We start from the raw sequence: 16,925 nt of genomic DNA on the forward strand, positions 1-16,925 counted from the left end.
AAAATGTCTCTGTCATTATTCTGGCATTTAGCAAATATATTTACTTTGGGTCACCCTCACTGACCTAAAACAGGAAAGGTTTAGTCTTATTTAATATCAGAAGTTATGTGTCTTTTTTACAGTGTATGTAAGTGTCTGGTTATAGCACTGTCAACCACAGAAGAAATTTAAAGCTATGATCAAATGAAGCCATAGATGGCTTCACTTGCCTTCTCTCCATTCCTGCTTTCGCAGATAATGAAGAGCTTTACTGCAACTAACATTGATGAGTACAGAGAACAACACTCTTTGTAATTAAAGTGAATCTGGGATTAACTGACACTGAGCCAAATTTAATTAAACAGTTCAGCTATCTTCTTGATAATCTTGTTGACTCAAACACAGAGATAAGCAGACATGGCCCTTGCTAAATAGGGTCTGAATAATAATAATCATAATAATTTACCATATTAGACCTGAAATCTCTGCTTAAAAGTAAAAATGCACCATCTGCTGGACTTCCAGACTGTTCTTCAGGAAGACTGCTTTGGGATAATGACTAATAGCTCAGCTTTGCTTCCAACAAATGAGTGAAAGCCTTCTGAATTTTGTCTCTTTCCCAGACTCCATGAAGTCCTGATGGACCTGCAGAATAACCAGCTTCAGCAGCTCACAGAATGGTTGGACGTCACAGAGGCACGCATCAAGAAGATTGACTCTCAGCCCCTGGGTCCTGACCTGGAGGATATCAAGCACCAAGTAGAGGAGCACAAGGTGGGTTTCCTCTGATCTTTGTGTAATATTGAATATATATTTGCACACGTTTATATAAGAGACAAGCGCAAAGTACTTCATATTTGTGTGCTGGAAGAAAACTAATGCATGGTTTCATTGTTTCACTGTTCCTATTGCCCCTTAAATACATTTCAGTAGTCTTTAGAAGTCAATTAAAAACTGAATATAGTTCACCGGTTTGTCTGGCCTACTTGCAAAGCGCCATGTGAGGTGGACACACCGATGCTGCTGTGAAACATGGTAAAGATGGCATCATACTGTGGGAAGGTCTTTCTTCAGCAGGGACAGAGACGGTCTCCAGAGTTGATTGGAAAATAGGTGAAGAAGCTTTTTCACTGTACAAAGGGAGTTGGATATGGCCTTATAGCTCCTCTTAGATTAATGAGCAGCTAGAATTCCTTCCCTATGATGATGTCCTCCCTCTTTGTCATTATACTAACTTAACTTAATTCTTCATATCAAAAACTGAAAAAGACTGCTTTAAAAGAGCTGCTTTATTATAAAAATGCATTTTAGTTAGGGTTGCAAGATATTAGGATATCAATAGCAATAGGGCTGGACTGTTTCATTTGTTTTTTGCTGTAATGTGGATTTCAATCTTCATTCACTATTATTCATTTTGTTTTTGCTTTGCTTGCTTTTTCTTTACACTAATTTAATGATCAAATAGGTTCCACATTATTTTTTCATCACAAAACTACGCGTTTGCTTCTTTGACTATGATTTTTATGGTTCAAAATAATTCCAGTAGGAACTCTTGGTTGTTAGCATTTTCACTTAGTCACCTCACCCCTAATCACAGTGTGAGGCTGTGCTCTCCTGCTGTGTTAAATGGATTTATTCTGCACTTTCACATGTTTCTGAAACCTAAGCTTCAAATTAGCCCTCTGTGTGCAGAACCGGTCTCTGTTAAAGCTTCACACAATGTATATTTTACAGTACTTTTTCAAAGGGTAAAGTTTTGTCAGCATGCCAGTGAAATAACACTACCCAAGTCAAAAAGGGCAATTACCCAATGTCGTGACATATTAAATTCACTGCTTAGCACGCTATATTCTGGCTTCAGTTTGGGAATCTAAAAAAACTGAGCCTGTACCAGAAGGTTTATTAGAATGTGTTTTGCCTTGAACTCAGAAAGGTATTAACTCAATGTTTAATCCAGATTCGAAGTACACATGCAAAACAAAAAGATACAAACAAATTTCTAGATGTAAAAAACATACAAATTTGTTGCAGCTTTTGAAAATGATTAATTGATTTCCTAAGTGCCAACGGGTGGGGGCGGACTTGTTAGGAGATGTTATGGTAAAGGAAGATAAAGCTGAAAGATGAAGAAGCATTCCAGGTTGATGAAACTTCAGATGACTTATCGACACTCTGTGATTTCTGATGCTGAGGGCTGTGTGCTCAGTTTCTGATCTCGGGAAGTCAAAAATTATTTTGTCTTTTTGTCCAGATTGAGCACCAGGCTGTAGCCTGTTGTTTTTAGCCATTTTTCAGTCATTTTGTAAAACATTTTCATGTGAAAAACCCCAAAAACCAAAATCAGATCTGGAATAAAGTAAGGAATACTTACGTTTGTTGTTTAAATAAGTTAATGTGTTGATGACTGAAAAAGCATTAACTTCAATGAATCAATTTTCCTCAACATAAAACTTTAAACAAATTATATCTTCAAAATCTGTCAAGTACTGTTAAGCCTTGTTTTTCACAGAAACTCTGTAAAATTAGCCAAGAAGAAAAACTCTTATTTCATGATGCCATAAACACACACTAAAACTGTTACACACTGTTTTCAATGAGCCGATAAGAAACATATCATTTCCTTTAAACATTTAGCAAAAGCCAACATCCCAAACACTCTTAACAATTGTTCTAAACCAAGATCTCAGAATGTCCAGAACAGGATTGTTTTCAGGGTTTGCTTCCTTACCTGCTGCCTCTCTGGTATTGCTAAATCTCTCTGAGTTTTACCCGGATTCACACGTTTGGTTGGCACATGTAAGACTCCTTCCAGGGTACTCAAGTTTTGTGCATCATCTTTTTTTTTTTACCATGTTTTGTGACCTCCTGGATGAGTCGTTGTTAAAGTAAATTTAGTAGGTCACACTGCTGGGAATGTTTTTTTGCAGTTTTGGATAAATGCTCACAGCGTTGTTCACTGAGATTCCAGAGCCTTACCAAACAGCTTTGTAATGCTTTCCAAGCTGATAGATGTCAATGACTTTTTCTCATCTGTTCCTGGATTTTATTAGAGCAGGGCATTGTGTGTTGGTTTTGAGATATTTTAGCCTACTTCATGTAGCCAGCCAGGTTGTTATCAAGTGAGTTTTCAATTCTGCAGATATGGAAGTAATCAGGCATTGTTGGGGCTAGTGAAACTGAACTCATCTTTCCAAAACTAAAAGTTTATTTATGATTTAACAAGGGAGGCAATTACTTTGTACAAATATAGCTTTTTTCTCCCTAGTTAAATCATATAATTTAAATACTATGTTTGCTATTATGTTAGCTTTGTCTAGTAATGAAATTTGTTGATCTGAAACATTCAACCATGTCAACATAGCAGAAATAAGACAACTGTAATGGACAAATACTTTTATAACAATGTAACTGGTCTCTGCTGTTTCAGATAATAGTTTAGACTTGTAAAACTATATGTATTTCATGTTTCATCTGTGTTTTTGTCTCTTCTGCAGCTCCTTCAGGAGGACTTGGAGCTAGAGCAGGTGAGGGTAAATTCTCTGACCCACATGGTAGTGGTTGTTGATGAGACCACCGGAGACAGTGCGACTGCCATCTTGGAGAGCAAACTTCAGGCAAGTAAACATAAACACTTATGAAAGGTTTCATCCCTTAGATTCCTCCAATGTAATGTAAATGTAATGGATGCAAATGAAAGACAAAAATGGTGCTTTGAGTTCTTTTAGTGGTAATCTTAAGTGCCTAGAAATAAGGCATCTGGACTTCTTGTCTTGTTTCTTGAAGACTTGTCACCTCTCATCTGAAAAACCTCTGCAGTTCAGTTATAAATTGTAGTCAGAACAAATACACTAATAGGGCCACCAAGATCAATAGATGGACAGTTCAGGTAACTAATAGGACCGTTAGGGCCACTAATATGATTATTAATGTCATTAATAGGACTGTTAGAATCATTAAGGGGATTGATAATGTTGTTTGAATGTTTGGCTCGTTGTCACTTGAAGATCAAAATGCATTGCCTAATGATCATGCCATATGATTGGTTAATGGTGAAGTATTAGTGTACTAAAAGAATGTTAGTAGTAATTAATGTCCTTTTTTTTATTTAGTACATTTAAAAATAATAAAGTTGATCAAAATGCCTTGCAAAATAAGAACGCAGCAAAGATACAAAAAACCACCGGTAAAATAAATAAAAATGAATAAACTAGATGCAATAAAATCGGGGGTGCTGGATAGTGCCTCTCCTGGGGACTCCATTATTCTGCTGGGGGACTTCAACGCCCACGTGGGAAACGACAGTGACACCTGGAGAGGCGTGATTGGGAGGAATGGCCTCCCCGATCTGAATCCAAGCGGTGTTTTGTTATTGGACTTCTGTGCTAGTCACGGATTGCCCATAATGAACACCATGTTCAAACATAAGGGTGTCCATCAGTGCACTTGGCACCAGGACACCCTAGGCAGGAGGTCAATGATCAACTTTGTTGTCATATCATCAGACCTTCGGCCGCATGTTTTGGACACTTGGGTGAAGAGAGGACCTGAGCTGTCCACTGATCACCACCTGGTGGTGAGTTGGATCCGCTGGAGGAGGAGAAAGCCGGACAGACTTGGCAGGCCCAAGCGCATAGTGAGGGTCTGCTGGGAACGTCTGGCAGACCCCTCGGCCAGGGATGCATTCAACTCTCACCTCCGGGAGAGCTTTGACCAGATTCCGAGGGATGTTGGAGACATAGAGTCCCGAATGGACCATGTTCTCCGCATCTATTGTCGATGCTGCTGCCCGTAGCTGCGGCCGTAAGGTCTGCGGTGCCTGTCGCGGCGGCAATCCCCGAACCCGGTGGTGGACACCGGCAGTAAGGGACGCTGTCAAGCTGAAGAAGGAGTCCTATCGGCTGTGGTTGGCTTGTGGGACTCCTGAGGCGGCTGACGGGTACCGTGGGGCCAAGCGTGCCGCGGCCTGGGCTGTGGCAGAGGCAAAAACTCGGACCTGGGAGGAGTTCGGTGAGGCCATGGAGAAGGACTACCGGTTGGCCCCGAAGCGATTCTGGCAAACCGTCTGGCGCCTCAGGAGGGGGAAGCAGTGCTTCGCCAACACTGTTTACAGTGGGGGTGGGGAGCTGCTGACCTCAACTGGGGACATTATCGGCCGGTGGAAGGAGTACTTTGAGGATCTCCTCAATCCTGCCATCCCTGGTGGAAACAGAGGCTGGGGACTGAGGGTTGGACTCTTTCATCACCCAGGCTGAAGTCACCGAGGTGACTTCGGGGGTGGATGAGATCCGCCCTGAGTACCTCAAATCTCTGGATGTTGTTGGGCTGTCATGGTTGACATGCCTCTTCAACATCGCGTGGCGGACGGGGACAGTGCCTTTGGATTGGCAGACTGGGGTGTGCTCCAACTACAAGGGGATCACACTCCTCAGCCTCCCTGGTAAGGCCTACGCCAGGGTATTGGAGAGGAGAGTCCGGCCAATAGTCGAACCCCGGCTTCAGGAGGAGCAGTGGGGTTTTCGCCCCGGCCGTGGGACATTGGACCAGCTCTATACCCTCTACAGGGTACTCGAGGGTTCATGGGAGTTTGCCCAACCGGTCCACATGTGTTTTGTGGACCTGGAGAAAGCATTCGACTGTGTCCCTTGTGATGCCCTGTGGGGGGTGCTCCAGGAGTATGGAATCGGTGGCTCTTTACTAGGGGCCACCCGGTCTCTGTACAAGCGGAGCAGGAGTTTGGTTCGCATTGCCGGCACTAAGTCGGACCTGTTCCCGGTGCATGTTGGACTCCGGCAGGGTTGCCCTTTGTCACCGGTCCTGTTCATAACTTTTATGGACAGGATTTCTAGGCGCAGCCAAAGGCCGGAGGGGGTCTGGTTTGGGGACCACAGGATTTCGTCTCTTCTTTTTGCAGATGACGTGGTCCTGCTGGCTCCCTCTAGCCAAGACCTACAGCATGCACTGGGGTGGTTCACAGCCGAGTGTGAAGCGGCTGGGATGAAGATCAGCTCCTCCAAGTCCGAGGCCATGGTTCTCGACTGGAAAAGGGTGGCTTGTCCTCTTCTGGTTGGAGGGGAGTTCCTGCCTCAAGTGGAGGAGTTTAAGTATCTCGGGGTCTTGTTCACGAGTGAGGGAAGAATGGAGCGGGAGATCGACAGACGGATCGGTGCGGCTGCCACAGTAATGGGGGCGCTGTGCCGGTCCGTTGTGATGTAGAGAGAGCTGAGCCGAAAAGCGAAGCTCTCGATTTACCGGTTGGTCTACGTTCCTACCCTCACCTATGGCCATGAACTTTGGGTCATGACCGAAAGAACGAGATCCCGGATACAAGCGGCTGAAATGAGCTTCCTCCGTAGGGTGGCCAGGTACTCCCTTAGAGATAGGGTGAGGAGCTAGGCCATCCGGGAGGGGCTCGGAGTAGAGCCGCTGCTTCTCCACATCGAGAGGAGCCAGTTGAGGTGGCTCGGGCATCTATACCGGATGCCTCCTGGACGCCTTCCTCGGGAGGTGTTCCAGGCACGTCCCACCGGGAGGAGGCCCAGGGGACGGCCCAGGACACGCTGGAGGGACTATGTCTCTCGGCTGGCCTGGGAACGCCCTGGGCTGGAAGAGGCTTCTGGGGAGAGGGACGTCTGGGCGTCTCTGCTGAGTCTGCTGCCCCCGCGACCCGGTCCCGGATAAAGCGGAAGACGACGAGTACGAGCAATAAAATGGAGCATAAGTGGCTAAAACAAGTAGAAACCACAACCAGTGGCGCCCCCAGACATTTTTTTAAAGGGGGGATGGCCCATGGTGCCATGAAAAATCTCAGGTGGAAGACCAAAATCAAAACCAATGACTGACTTTGAGAAATGCTGTGATGTTGTACTATTACTATATAATAGGAGCTACAGTAAAACCTATCTTTGACCATTAGTTTTTTTTTTTTTTTACAAATGTATATTGACTGACTAGAAATGAGCATTTGACGTTTCACAGCCTACATGTAAAAGCCCTTGACATCAACAAATCACAGAAGAGCATCTCTGACGGATGCAACATGATCTTTTCAGCTCATCATGTTATTTATGAAGAATAGCATACAAAGTTCCTCACAAGTAAAAATTAAGAACAATGTAAATCTGGCCACAACATAAAATAACTAATGGGACTCAAACTGAGCTAATCCATTTGTAAAACAGTGGGATTTCAGGTGGGATTTAAAACAACATATATGGACTCTGCAGGGCTAATATCTAGTTGCAGTTATATTTAATTAATATTTAGTTAAATATTACTGATTTCTGAAGTGAACTTAATAGTCTTTAGGTGTTTTTTGGGATTTTTAGGTAGTCTTTTTTTTTTTTTTTTTGCAAAACGTAAATTGAACAGAAAAACAGTTTTCCTCTTGTGGTCTAATTAGACGTTACCATCAAGAATCATCTGTACATATATTTTTGTAGATTTCTACTTGTTAGGTTTTCTCTTAGCTTTAAATACAGAGTGCAGAGAGACAGTGGACATAATTGTTTGAGCGGAGGTGAAGCATGGAAAATGAAGACAACCTCCATTATCCTTGTTATATCCTACACAGTCCAAAGAATAAAACTAAATAAATAAACAAAATAAAATTATGCTTCCACTCCAGTCATTAATTTTCACATCAGTTTGTTACTGCTGGTATAATTGGAGCATGATGCCTGTGTTGAAGTACCGTCACACAGATGGCTGTCTTTGTTCAGGATTTGCTTCTTCAAGACTGTTGCTGGCAGATTTATTGGATGGCTTATTGTAACAATGTTGACTCACAAAGAAAAAATCTTTTTATAGCATCTAGTTTTTGTCATGTAATATTTTCTTGTGAAGGCTATCACAAAACCTCATAACTAGGACATACATTTGTAATGAGGTGGTTTTCTATACCATAATTCTACACTTAAATCATTTAGAATATAGATCATCTGGGTTTCCAATTCAATAAAAGCTAATTTCTCAAAAGAAAGACGTTTTACAAACATTTAACTGCTTTCTTCAGCTATCTTGAAAATATCCTTAAGCAACCTTTTAAGTTAGCAAAACCATTTCTTCTCTCATGCCAGTGGTGTCTCTAAATCATAAAAAATCATTTAAGGGTTAGGGTTAAACATGGTAGTTAGTCCAAAAGGGTTCTATAAACATTCTGAAACTTTCTAAATAAAATAAATTGCTTTCACTTGAACTGCTGTAACATTTGTGACATCAGCACCCTTAACTTTTGCAAAGGGCACTGCTACTAAAAGTAGTCCAAGTAAAAGGGATTGAAATAACCTTTACAGTGCCTTACATAGTCATCAGGTATTTATTATGGCCAGACAGGCTTAACATCGTCTCTATTATTTGCAATCAGTGTTGCACAAATGAAGGTTATTGTTGTAGACCTACTGCAGCCTTGTGTCAATAACACAAACCAAACTAAACCAGCACATAGCAAATAATGAAAGGTTTCTAAAACAGCATTCACAGCTTTAAAGCTAGTAACCCTTTTATCGTGACAAAAAAATGATCTACTGTAATTGTTCCAGGGAATCAATACAAAAGAAAGATAAACTTGTGTCATTGTTACCACTGAGAAATGACCGGGTCATTTTAGCCAGCTGGGGACTCTTCATCACTGATGTAACCATTATTGCAACTATTCTGTAACAAGACATTCAGAAAAGAAAACAGGAGATGTTTGCATCACTACCTCTACACCTAAACATTAAGCTTTAAATTTAAAGTTTACATAACGAAGGATAATTGTATTTGTTAATAAAGCAATGTTATGTTTAGATTATATTATAAAACAAATAATGTTTGTTAAAATGCCTTTGGAACTGTATGGACATCCTTATTTGACTTACTTTTTTTTTAAACTGGGGGTTGAGACAGTGTTGCATCCTATAGTGTAGTTAATTACTCAATATAAAGGTTATGAATTGATGAGATCTGTGCTGGAGTCCAGAAATCCTGCTAGAAGTTGATCTTCCTGATATACCTATTACTGAACTCTTGATTAATTACAGGCCAGTCATCTTAAAACAGACCAGCTGGGTAGCTTTGTTTGTGTCTGCTTGTACTTTCCCTCGTCTTTTACTTTATTCTTTACTTAATGGGTAGGATATACTCCCGTCTCCTTTGTCTTTCATGACTACCTTCTTTTGTTTGCTCGTTATGTAACACATTGGACTCATCATGCTTCCCAAGTGGGGAAAAAAACGAAGACTTATCGATCCTGATTTTAGTAGCTCATCTGGTCTGCTTCTTGTACAATCACTATCCTTGTGGAGATCAGAATTTTATGGGGACCAATGGTTTTATGTGGACTAGTGACCCTGTGGAGACAAATAGATTTATGGGGACCAAAGCACTACAGTGCTGCTAGTGAGCAAGAATGTCATTTATGGGGGAGTTTCTGTGCTTCCTAAATCTAGCACACTAACCCTCAAAACACAACAGTGTGTTTGCAATAGTATATCAGCTAACTTCCTGTCTACTCTGGAGAACATGGAGAACATGGAGAAAACTACACACTGCTGCTTGAGCTATGCCATGCAAGTATTTTTTTTTAAGAACAACTACATTTTTAGGCTGTTGTAAATTGTAGCAATTGGAGACAGAGAGATGACTAGAGATTAGATAAAACATTTAATAATTTCCTGGTCCTAATCACAAATTGTGGCAAAAACTTGGAATATATCAAGATGAAGACGGTCTGCTTGTCATAGAATGGCACACTGAACCATGTCCTCGTGTGTACAGATAATTTTATATCAGGTTTATTTCTGTAACTGTTACTGCCATATTTCCTTCAGGTGTGTGTTGTTTGGGCTCCGGTCCAAGCCTACTGATGACACTTTTACAGACACGACCTGGGTGTCTGTTTTTAAAACTTGAACTGGTTGAAAATATTGTCTCACATAAATTTACCAAAAATATCCAGAAAGTAACTGTCAATTTTATTATTTTAGGCAGACTAAGTAAATGTAGAATTTAGACCTAAAGTATTTTAGATCACAGGCTAGTTGTAGGTTTTCAAATAAAAAAAGTGGCTTTTAGCTTTTGCTAATAGTTCATTAAAAACCTACCTTTGCAGTAATATTAGACCGCTGAGAAATTTACAGTATGGCCTGCTAGGTCAAAGCTGGTTATGCGCTTCACTAGACATCAGAAATTAATTCACCATATCCACTTTTCGAAACGTTCTGTAGCTCTCATAATTCAGACAAGAATTTGCTATTTGCCATCTAGTGAGTCTAGTCCATTGATTTAAATTTCACAAGCACCATTTCTTCTTTTTAATGACTAGTATTAATACTTACCCTCTCCAGTATTTCTGCAAATGTCACCATAGTCATGCTAGTTTGTCTTCCAAGATGACCAGTGGGCACTGGTCGTGCCATTCTTTCAAAGACTGTTTTGCCGTTCATTGACGTATTTACTTGTTTTGTAATATACCTTCTTGTTGACCTAACAATCTAACTGACACACAGTACCTTTAATAGTCATTCACACACAGATTGTGGCTGGCAGAGTGCATCTTGGTCTTCAGCCATGAAACAATCTCACAGAGCTTCTTCAGTTTCTCATCTATTCAGTAATTTTCATCCCAGTGTGCCTCTGAAAGGAGTTTATACGCTGAGGAGAGCACAAGATTATAATCTGATGTACCAAGAGGGAGGTCTTGCAGCAGAGGTGTATGCATTCTTGACCTTTGCATAAAACAAATCCAGTCTTATGGATAATAGAATAGGATTTTTTTTAAGATCTATGTAAAATCCAAAATGCATATAGGACATACATAGTGGTTTCAGATCTGTTTTAACTGGGTATGATAGCCGTAATCTATCAGTTTAACCTACTGACAGAGGTATACACTGATAATAGCCATACAAAGTGCTTAATGTTTAAACTCAGGGAGGGTGCTGGTGAGGTGGGCTGTTTGACAAATCTGAGAATATATTCTCTAGCCAGGACATCAGACAGATGGATGTAAATCTCACCCTGGAAACAAAATTGAAACTTTCATTTGAAGTGGGATAATAGAAATGGCTGCTGTACAGAAGTATCAGTTATGTAATATTTTAACCGACAAAAGGGCGGAAAATGCCATTATTTTGCAGTCAATGTTTTGCATGTCTTATTTTTCTTTGAGTTACTTTTTTTCATACGATCAATATAAACTCTAGAAGAACAAGAGGCAAAAATCACACTGCATTTGACAGCTAAAAAAATTCATCTGCCATGTCAAAGTATAAATCAATTAGCCTTTGAGGCAACATGATGAAAAATTTACACCGCCTGAGGGAAAATATCTCAAAGAGAATTTTATTGCTCATATACACTCTCATCGAAGATGGGTAAGCTTTGTGCATGTGTGTGCGCAGGTCCTTGGTGACCGCTGGGCAGCTATTTGCAGATGGACAGAGGAGCGCTGGATTCTGCTTCAGGAGATTCTGTTAAAATGGCAGCACTTCACTAACGAACAGGTATGAGCAGAACTACATAAGCAGTTGTGACAACATCGGCAATGTTTTCTTTTTATTGCTCCACGTATAATGAGCATCAGCCAACCATATCAAATCTCATTTTAATGGCCGTCAGAGAAAATTTAAGTTTTACAGATGTTAATTATTTCCGACACCTTGTTGAATCTACAGTGCAGACCAAAAGTTTGGACACACCTTCTCATTCAAAGAGTTTTCTTTATTTTCATCACTATGAATATTGTAGCTTCACACTGAAGGCAACAAAACTATGAATTAACACATGTGGAATTATATACTGAACAAAAAAAGTGTGAAACAACTGAAAATATGTCTTATATTCTAGGTTCTTCAAAGTAGCCACCTTTTGCTGTATTACTGCTCCGCACACTCTTGGCATTCTGTTGATGAGCTTCAAGAGGTAGTCACCTGAAATGGTTTTCCAACAGTTTTGAAGGAGTTCCCAGAGATGCTTAGCACTTGTTGGCCCTTTTACCTTCACTCTGCGGTCCAGCTCACCCCAAACCATCTCGATTGGGTTCAGGTCCGGTGACTGTGGAGGCCAGGTTATCTGGCGCACCACCCCATCACACCCATCATGTTCTTGGTCAAATAACCCTTACACAGCCTGGAGGTGTGTTTGGGGTCATTGTCTGGTTGAAAAATAAATGATGGTCCAACTAAACACAAACCGGATGGAATATCATGCTGCTGCAAGATGCTGTGGTAGCCATGCTGGTTCAGTATGCCTTCAATTTTGAATAAATCCCCAACAGTGTCACCAGCAAAGCACCCCCACACCATCACACCTCCTCCTCCATGCTTCATGGTGGGAACCAGGCATGTAGAGTCCATCCGTTCACCTCTTCTGCGCCGCACAAAGACACGGTGGTTGGAACCAAAGATCTCAAACTTGGACTCATCAGACCAAAGCACAGATTTCCACTGGTCTAATGTCCATTCCTTGTGTTCTTTAGCCCAAACAAGTCTCTTCTGCTTGTTGCCTGTCCTCAGCAGAGGTTTCCTAGCAGCTATTTTACCATGAAGGCCTGATTCACACAGTCTCCTCTTAACAGTTGTTCTAGAGATGTGTCTGCTGCTAGAACTCTGTGTGGCATTGACCTGTTCTCTAATCTGAGCTGCTGTTAACCTGCGATTTCTGAGGCTGGTGACTCGGATGAACTTATCGTCTGCAGCAGAGGTGACTCTTGGTCTTCCTTTCCTGAGGCGGTCCTCATGTGAGCCAGTTTCTTTGTAGCGCTTGATGGTTTTTGTGACTGCACTCGGGGACACTTTCAAAGTTTTCCCAATCGTTCGGACTGATTGACCTGCATTTCTTAAAGTAATGATGGCCACTCGTTTTTCTTTACTTAGCTGCTTTTTTCTTGCCATAATACAAATTCTAACAGTCTATTCAGTAGGACTATCAGCTTTGTACTGTATCCTCCTCCTGCACAACACAACTGATGGTCCCAACCCCATTTATAAGGCTTGAAATCCCACTTATTAAACCTGACAGGGCACACCTGTGAAGTGAAAACCATTTCAGGTGACTACCTCTTGAAGCTCATCAACAGAATGCCAAGAGTGTGCAGAGCAGTAATCAAAGCAAAAGGTGGCTACTTTGAAGAACCTAGAATATAAGACATATTTTCAGTTGTTTCACACTTTTTTGTTCAGTATATAATTCCACATGTGTTCATTCATAGTTTTGATGCCTTCAGTGTGAAGCTACAATATTCATAGTCATGAAAATAAAGAAAACTCTTTGAATGAGAAGGTGTGTCCAAACCTTTGGTCTGTACTGTATGTCAATGGACATTTAAGGCAGGTATGAAGATATAGAGGGACCTTACGTTTTGCCATTTCAGTTGTAAATTAATCCAATAAATATCTCCAGAAGGAAGGAGTGCAGAACATGTAAACTCAATATTTACTTCATTGGATATCACATCATTCTACCCAAAAAAAAAAAACATTAAGTAAATTATTAGAAGCTCAGTTAATTTGACACTCATCCCAATGATAAATGCACATGTTCAATAAATTCGAATGTACAAAAATCAACATAATTAACAAAAATTTGGCAAAAAAACTATTGCCGAAAATGTCAGTATGTGTTTGTGCAAGGCAGGTAGAAGTGTCCCCAAAATACTTGCAGCAGATGGCTCTAAAGGGATGAATACAAATGTATTTTGATTTAAAAACCATGCATCAGTTTCTTTTCTGGTTGGTCTATTAGTTTGTGGATGTAAAGTGACATAATGTAAAAAGCTCATATTGTTAATACTTTTACAAGTCAAGTTTATTTATATAGCGCTTTTCAGCAACAAGGCACTCAAAGCGCTGAACATGAGAAAAAACATTACAATGATACAGAAAATCAAACACAGAAAAACAAATCAAATGACACTAATAATCCTTGGGAGTAATAATAATTAATAATCCTTCCGGGTTTACTGGCAGAAATTGGTTCCAAGCCACTCTTAATAATAAAGCATCTTATGCTAAAAGAAGACAGATTATTAAACAGGTGCATAACTTTATTCAGTTTTTGCATGATTTTGCTCAGGGTATCTAGTAAACAATCATAGACGAAATAAAAGAAAGAATTGAATTGATTCTGTTTGTATTATGGGATTTATTCATTGTTCAAACTATTAGGGTCTATTCAGTTTTTGGTGTGTAGGAGTGTTGCTTAAAAATGTGCATAAATTTCAGTTCCACAGTGTGATCCCAGCAAGTCGAACTATTTCAGCATGTGGTGCTGCAATCATGTACCAACCCCGAACTGAACAGGCTTGAAATGACCAAACCTTGCATGGTTTATATGTGTCATCTTTTGGAAGAGCAGACTTTGGAAAAAAATAACAAATTAAGTGGGTTAAGATATCTGATTTGCTCGTGTTTTGTGAGCAATAATTGCAACGTCTAAGATCACAACATCGAATGAAACATGATTACCAAGTCGGAGTTAATTAAAATCCAAAAGATAGATTTGCATTGCAACTGCTTGTGTAAACCTACTGTTTTCTGCCCCATGACTCATTTTTATAATTTCAAGTAAAATGTGCTTCAACATATTTTTGTTTTGCACATTAATAAGAAGGAAGGTTATAGGACCAAAAACACGTATGGTAATGTAAAATAATTAGGACACACCATTAAATATAGAGTTTTATATAAAGAAATCTTATTCTTTATCTGGAAAAATCAAAGTATTTAGTTGCACTTAACAAATAAAAAGGAACCTTTTTTTAATCATATACAAATAAAGATGTGCTCTTTACATGAGGAAATGGTTGGCACACCCTGCCTCCCAGTGTTTACCCCTTTAGCTGAAAAAACCTTAGTGAGATCTCACATTTTGCTTAAGCAGAGTCTGACACCTGGTAGATTGTATGGTTCATAGTGGATTGCATGATGGTGAGCTGGCCAGATCCTGCTGGTGTCCAAAAATTCAGTTTGGACTCATCTGTCCAAATAACATTATAATGGACGTTCTGGTCTTTGTCTACATTCTCTGTGACAAACTTCAGTCTGACCTTTATGCTTTTCTTAGAGAGCAAAGGTTTTTCTTCTTGCTGACCTCCCATGAAACTTGTGGAGTCTCTTTCTGACTGTACAGACAAGAACTTTGATATCAGCAGTAGCAAAAGCTTGCTGTAGGTTTTATGGTGACAATATAGAGTTTTTGGAGACTTCTTTTAGCATGTCGTGGTCCGCTTTTAGGGTGAACTTGCTTAGAAGTTAGTTGTTTTGATCTCCACTTGTAGAGTATTTTCTGTACAGTGAAATGGACCATTCAATATATCTTTAAATCCCTTACCAGACTCATAGACTGCCCCAATCTTTCTTCTAAAGGCCTCTGACAGCTCTTTGGTTCTTACACTCATTCTTTGATAGTCAGGAGCACCAAACTAAATGTCTTTTTATTACATTTTTCATAAAGCACTTTTCTTCAGTTTTGCTTCTTTAGATTACTTGAATTTGTCACAGTATTGTTAAATTTATTTTTTAATATCTACATGTCCAAGTATGGTAAAACTGTCTTGGAGTGTCCTCATTGTTTCACGATTGTGTCTAAAATGCTCATTTCTTCTAAACCAGTAAACTTGTCTTTATTTCCTCTAATTTTCTTCTTTTTTTTTCATCCTTTCCTTTTCTTCTTGTCTTTGTACTTTACCTTTTCCTGTACTTTGCCTTAACCTTTTCGCCTCATTTTCCACTGTTCCTGTCTTTGCTGACAGTGTTTGTTTGACTCCTGGCTGACTCAAAAGGAGGAGATGGTTCGCTCCATTAAGGCCTCCAACCTCAAAGACCACGCAGAGATAGCAGCCTGTTTACGACGTCTTTCTGTGAGTTTTTTATCACACCTCAGTGTATTTCCCATGTACATAAATAAAAGCAGAGACCTCCCAGAAGGGTGCCATCAAATGATTTGTCTGTATGTCTTTAATATCAGACGCATAAAGCAGAACTAGAGGCGAAGCATCCCACCATGGATAAGTTGTGCTCTATGAGCCAGGATCTGTTGTTCAGTGTGAAGAACAAAGAGGTGGCCTCCAAACTAGAGGCCAGATTGGACAGTTTTGCACAGCGTTGGGATCGTCTGGTCCAGAGTCTGGAGATGAACATTTCCCAGGTATGTCAGTCAAGCTTAGTTCTGGTTTGTTAATTACTCAAAGATGCAAAAGCTTTATTTTACTGTTTTAAGTGAACAGCATTGGCATTGATTTGCAACCATCTTGCAAATAAGGGAAACAAATCACTTCATAGTTTTTAAAATGATCGGCTTGGTTTTTACTGCAGTATATCCAACGGACAGGCTGATCTTTACCCTGAGATTTCTCAAAGGCTGCCATCATTTTCTAATCCAGCATGTTCCATAGCAGAAGTTGAATGCTCCACAGGACAAAACAAGCAACTTGGCTGTAATCCGTTCACCCTTCCTGTTCCCTTTTAATTGCCCTCCTAGACCTTTTCTGCTTCTTCTTATTGCGTTTAAACATCTGTGAAACTGAAAGTAGCTAACTTTGAGTCTTCTGCTTGGCCATTCACCAGTTGCAGCTGATCAAGTTAAAATCTGAACAATTCCAATGTTGTACCAGCCAATATCTTGACACATCTCTAGTTAAGATGTATGTATATGTTAGAGCCAGTCTGTATAATCTTTGGTCACAAGAATTTGCCTCCAAATTCAAATTGGTGCAACCGGTTCTTGTTTTGAGGAAACACAGAAGCTAGGTATGAGTGTATTTAGAGGTTTAGGTCTTTATCATTTTTAATTTGAAAGTACTGAGAGGTAAACTGATGCAACCAAGGCCATATTAGGAGAACGGATCTGAACCTTTAAGCCTTTAAACCCATTAAGACTGGGTTTGGTTCCCATAAGGCCCATTGATCACCTGAAGCTACGTAGCTTTACCAGAAAATGTCCTAAACAGGAGATAAAAACGTGTACCA

General features: G+C 40.1%; 1 protein-coding gene across 5 annotated transcripts in view; it reads left to right on the top strand.

Moving 5' to 3' along the window:
* dmd (dystrophin) overlaps positions 1 to 16,925 on the top strand; it is a 361,839-nt gene that overhangs the window by 195,645 nt on the left and 149,269 nt on the right. For 4 of the 5 annotated variants that reach the window (XM_047355826.1, XM_047355823.1, XM_047355824.1 and 1 more), the window contains exons 1-3: positions 11,364 to 11,462; positions 15,710 to 15,817; positions 15,925 to 16,104. In XM_047355826.1, the coding sequence (XP_047211782.1) occupies positions 15,746 to 15,817; positions 15,925 to 16,104 (252 nt within the window). In that variant the 5' untranslated portion in view covers positions 11,364 to 11,462; positions 15,710 to 15,745. Of the gene's footprint in view, positions 1 to 602; positions 754 to 3,473; positions 3,594 to 11,360; positions 11,463 to 15,709; positions 15,818 to 15,924; positions 16,105 to 16,925 lie in introns of those variants that run through there. The other variant, XM_047355828.1, reaches the window with a different exon arrangement.

This window comes from Girardinichthys multiradiatus, chromosome 24, assembly GCF_021462225.1.
Source record: "Girardinichthys multiradiatus isolate DD_20200921_A chromosome 24, DD_fGirMul_XY1, whole genome shotgun sequence".
Lineage (NCBI taxonomy): Eukaryota > Metazoa > Chordata > Actinopteri > Cyprinodontiformes > Goodeidae > Girardinichthys > Girardinichthys multiradiatus.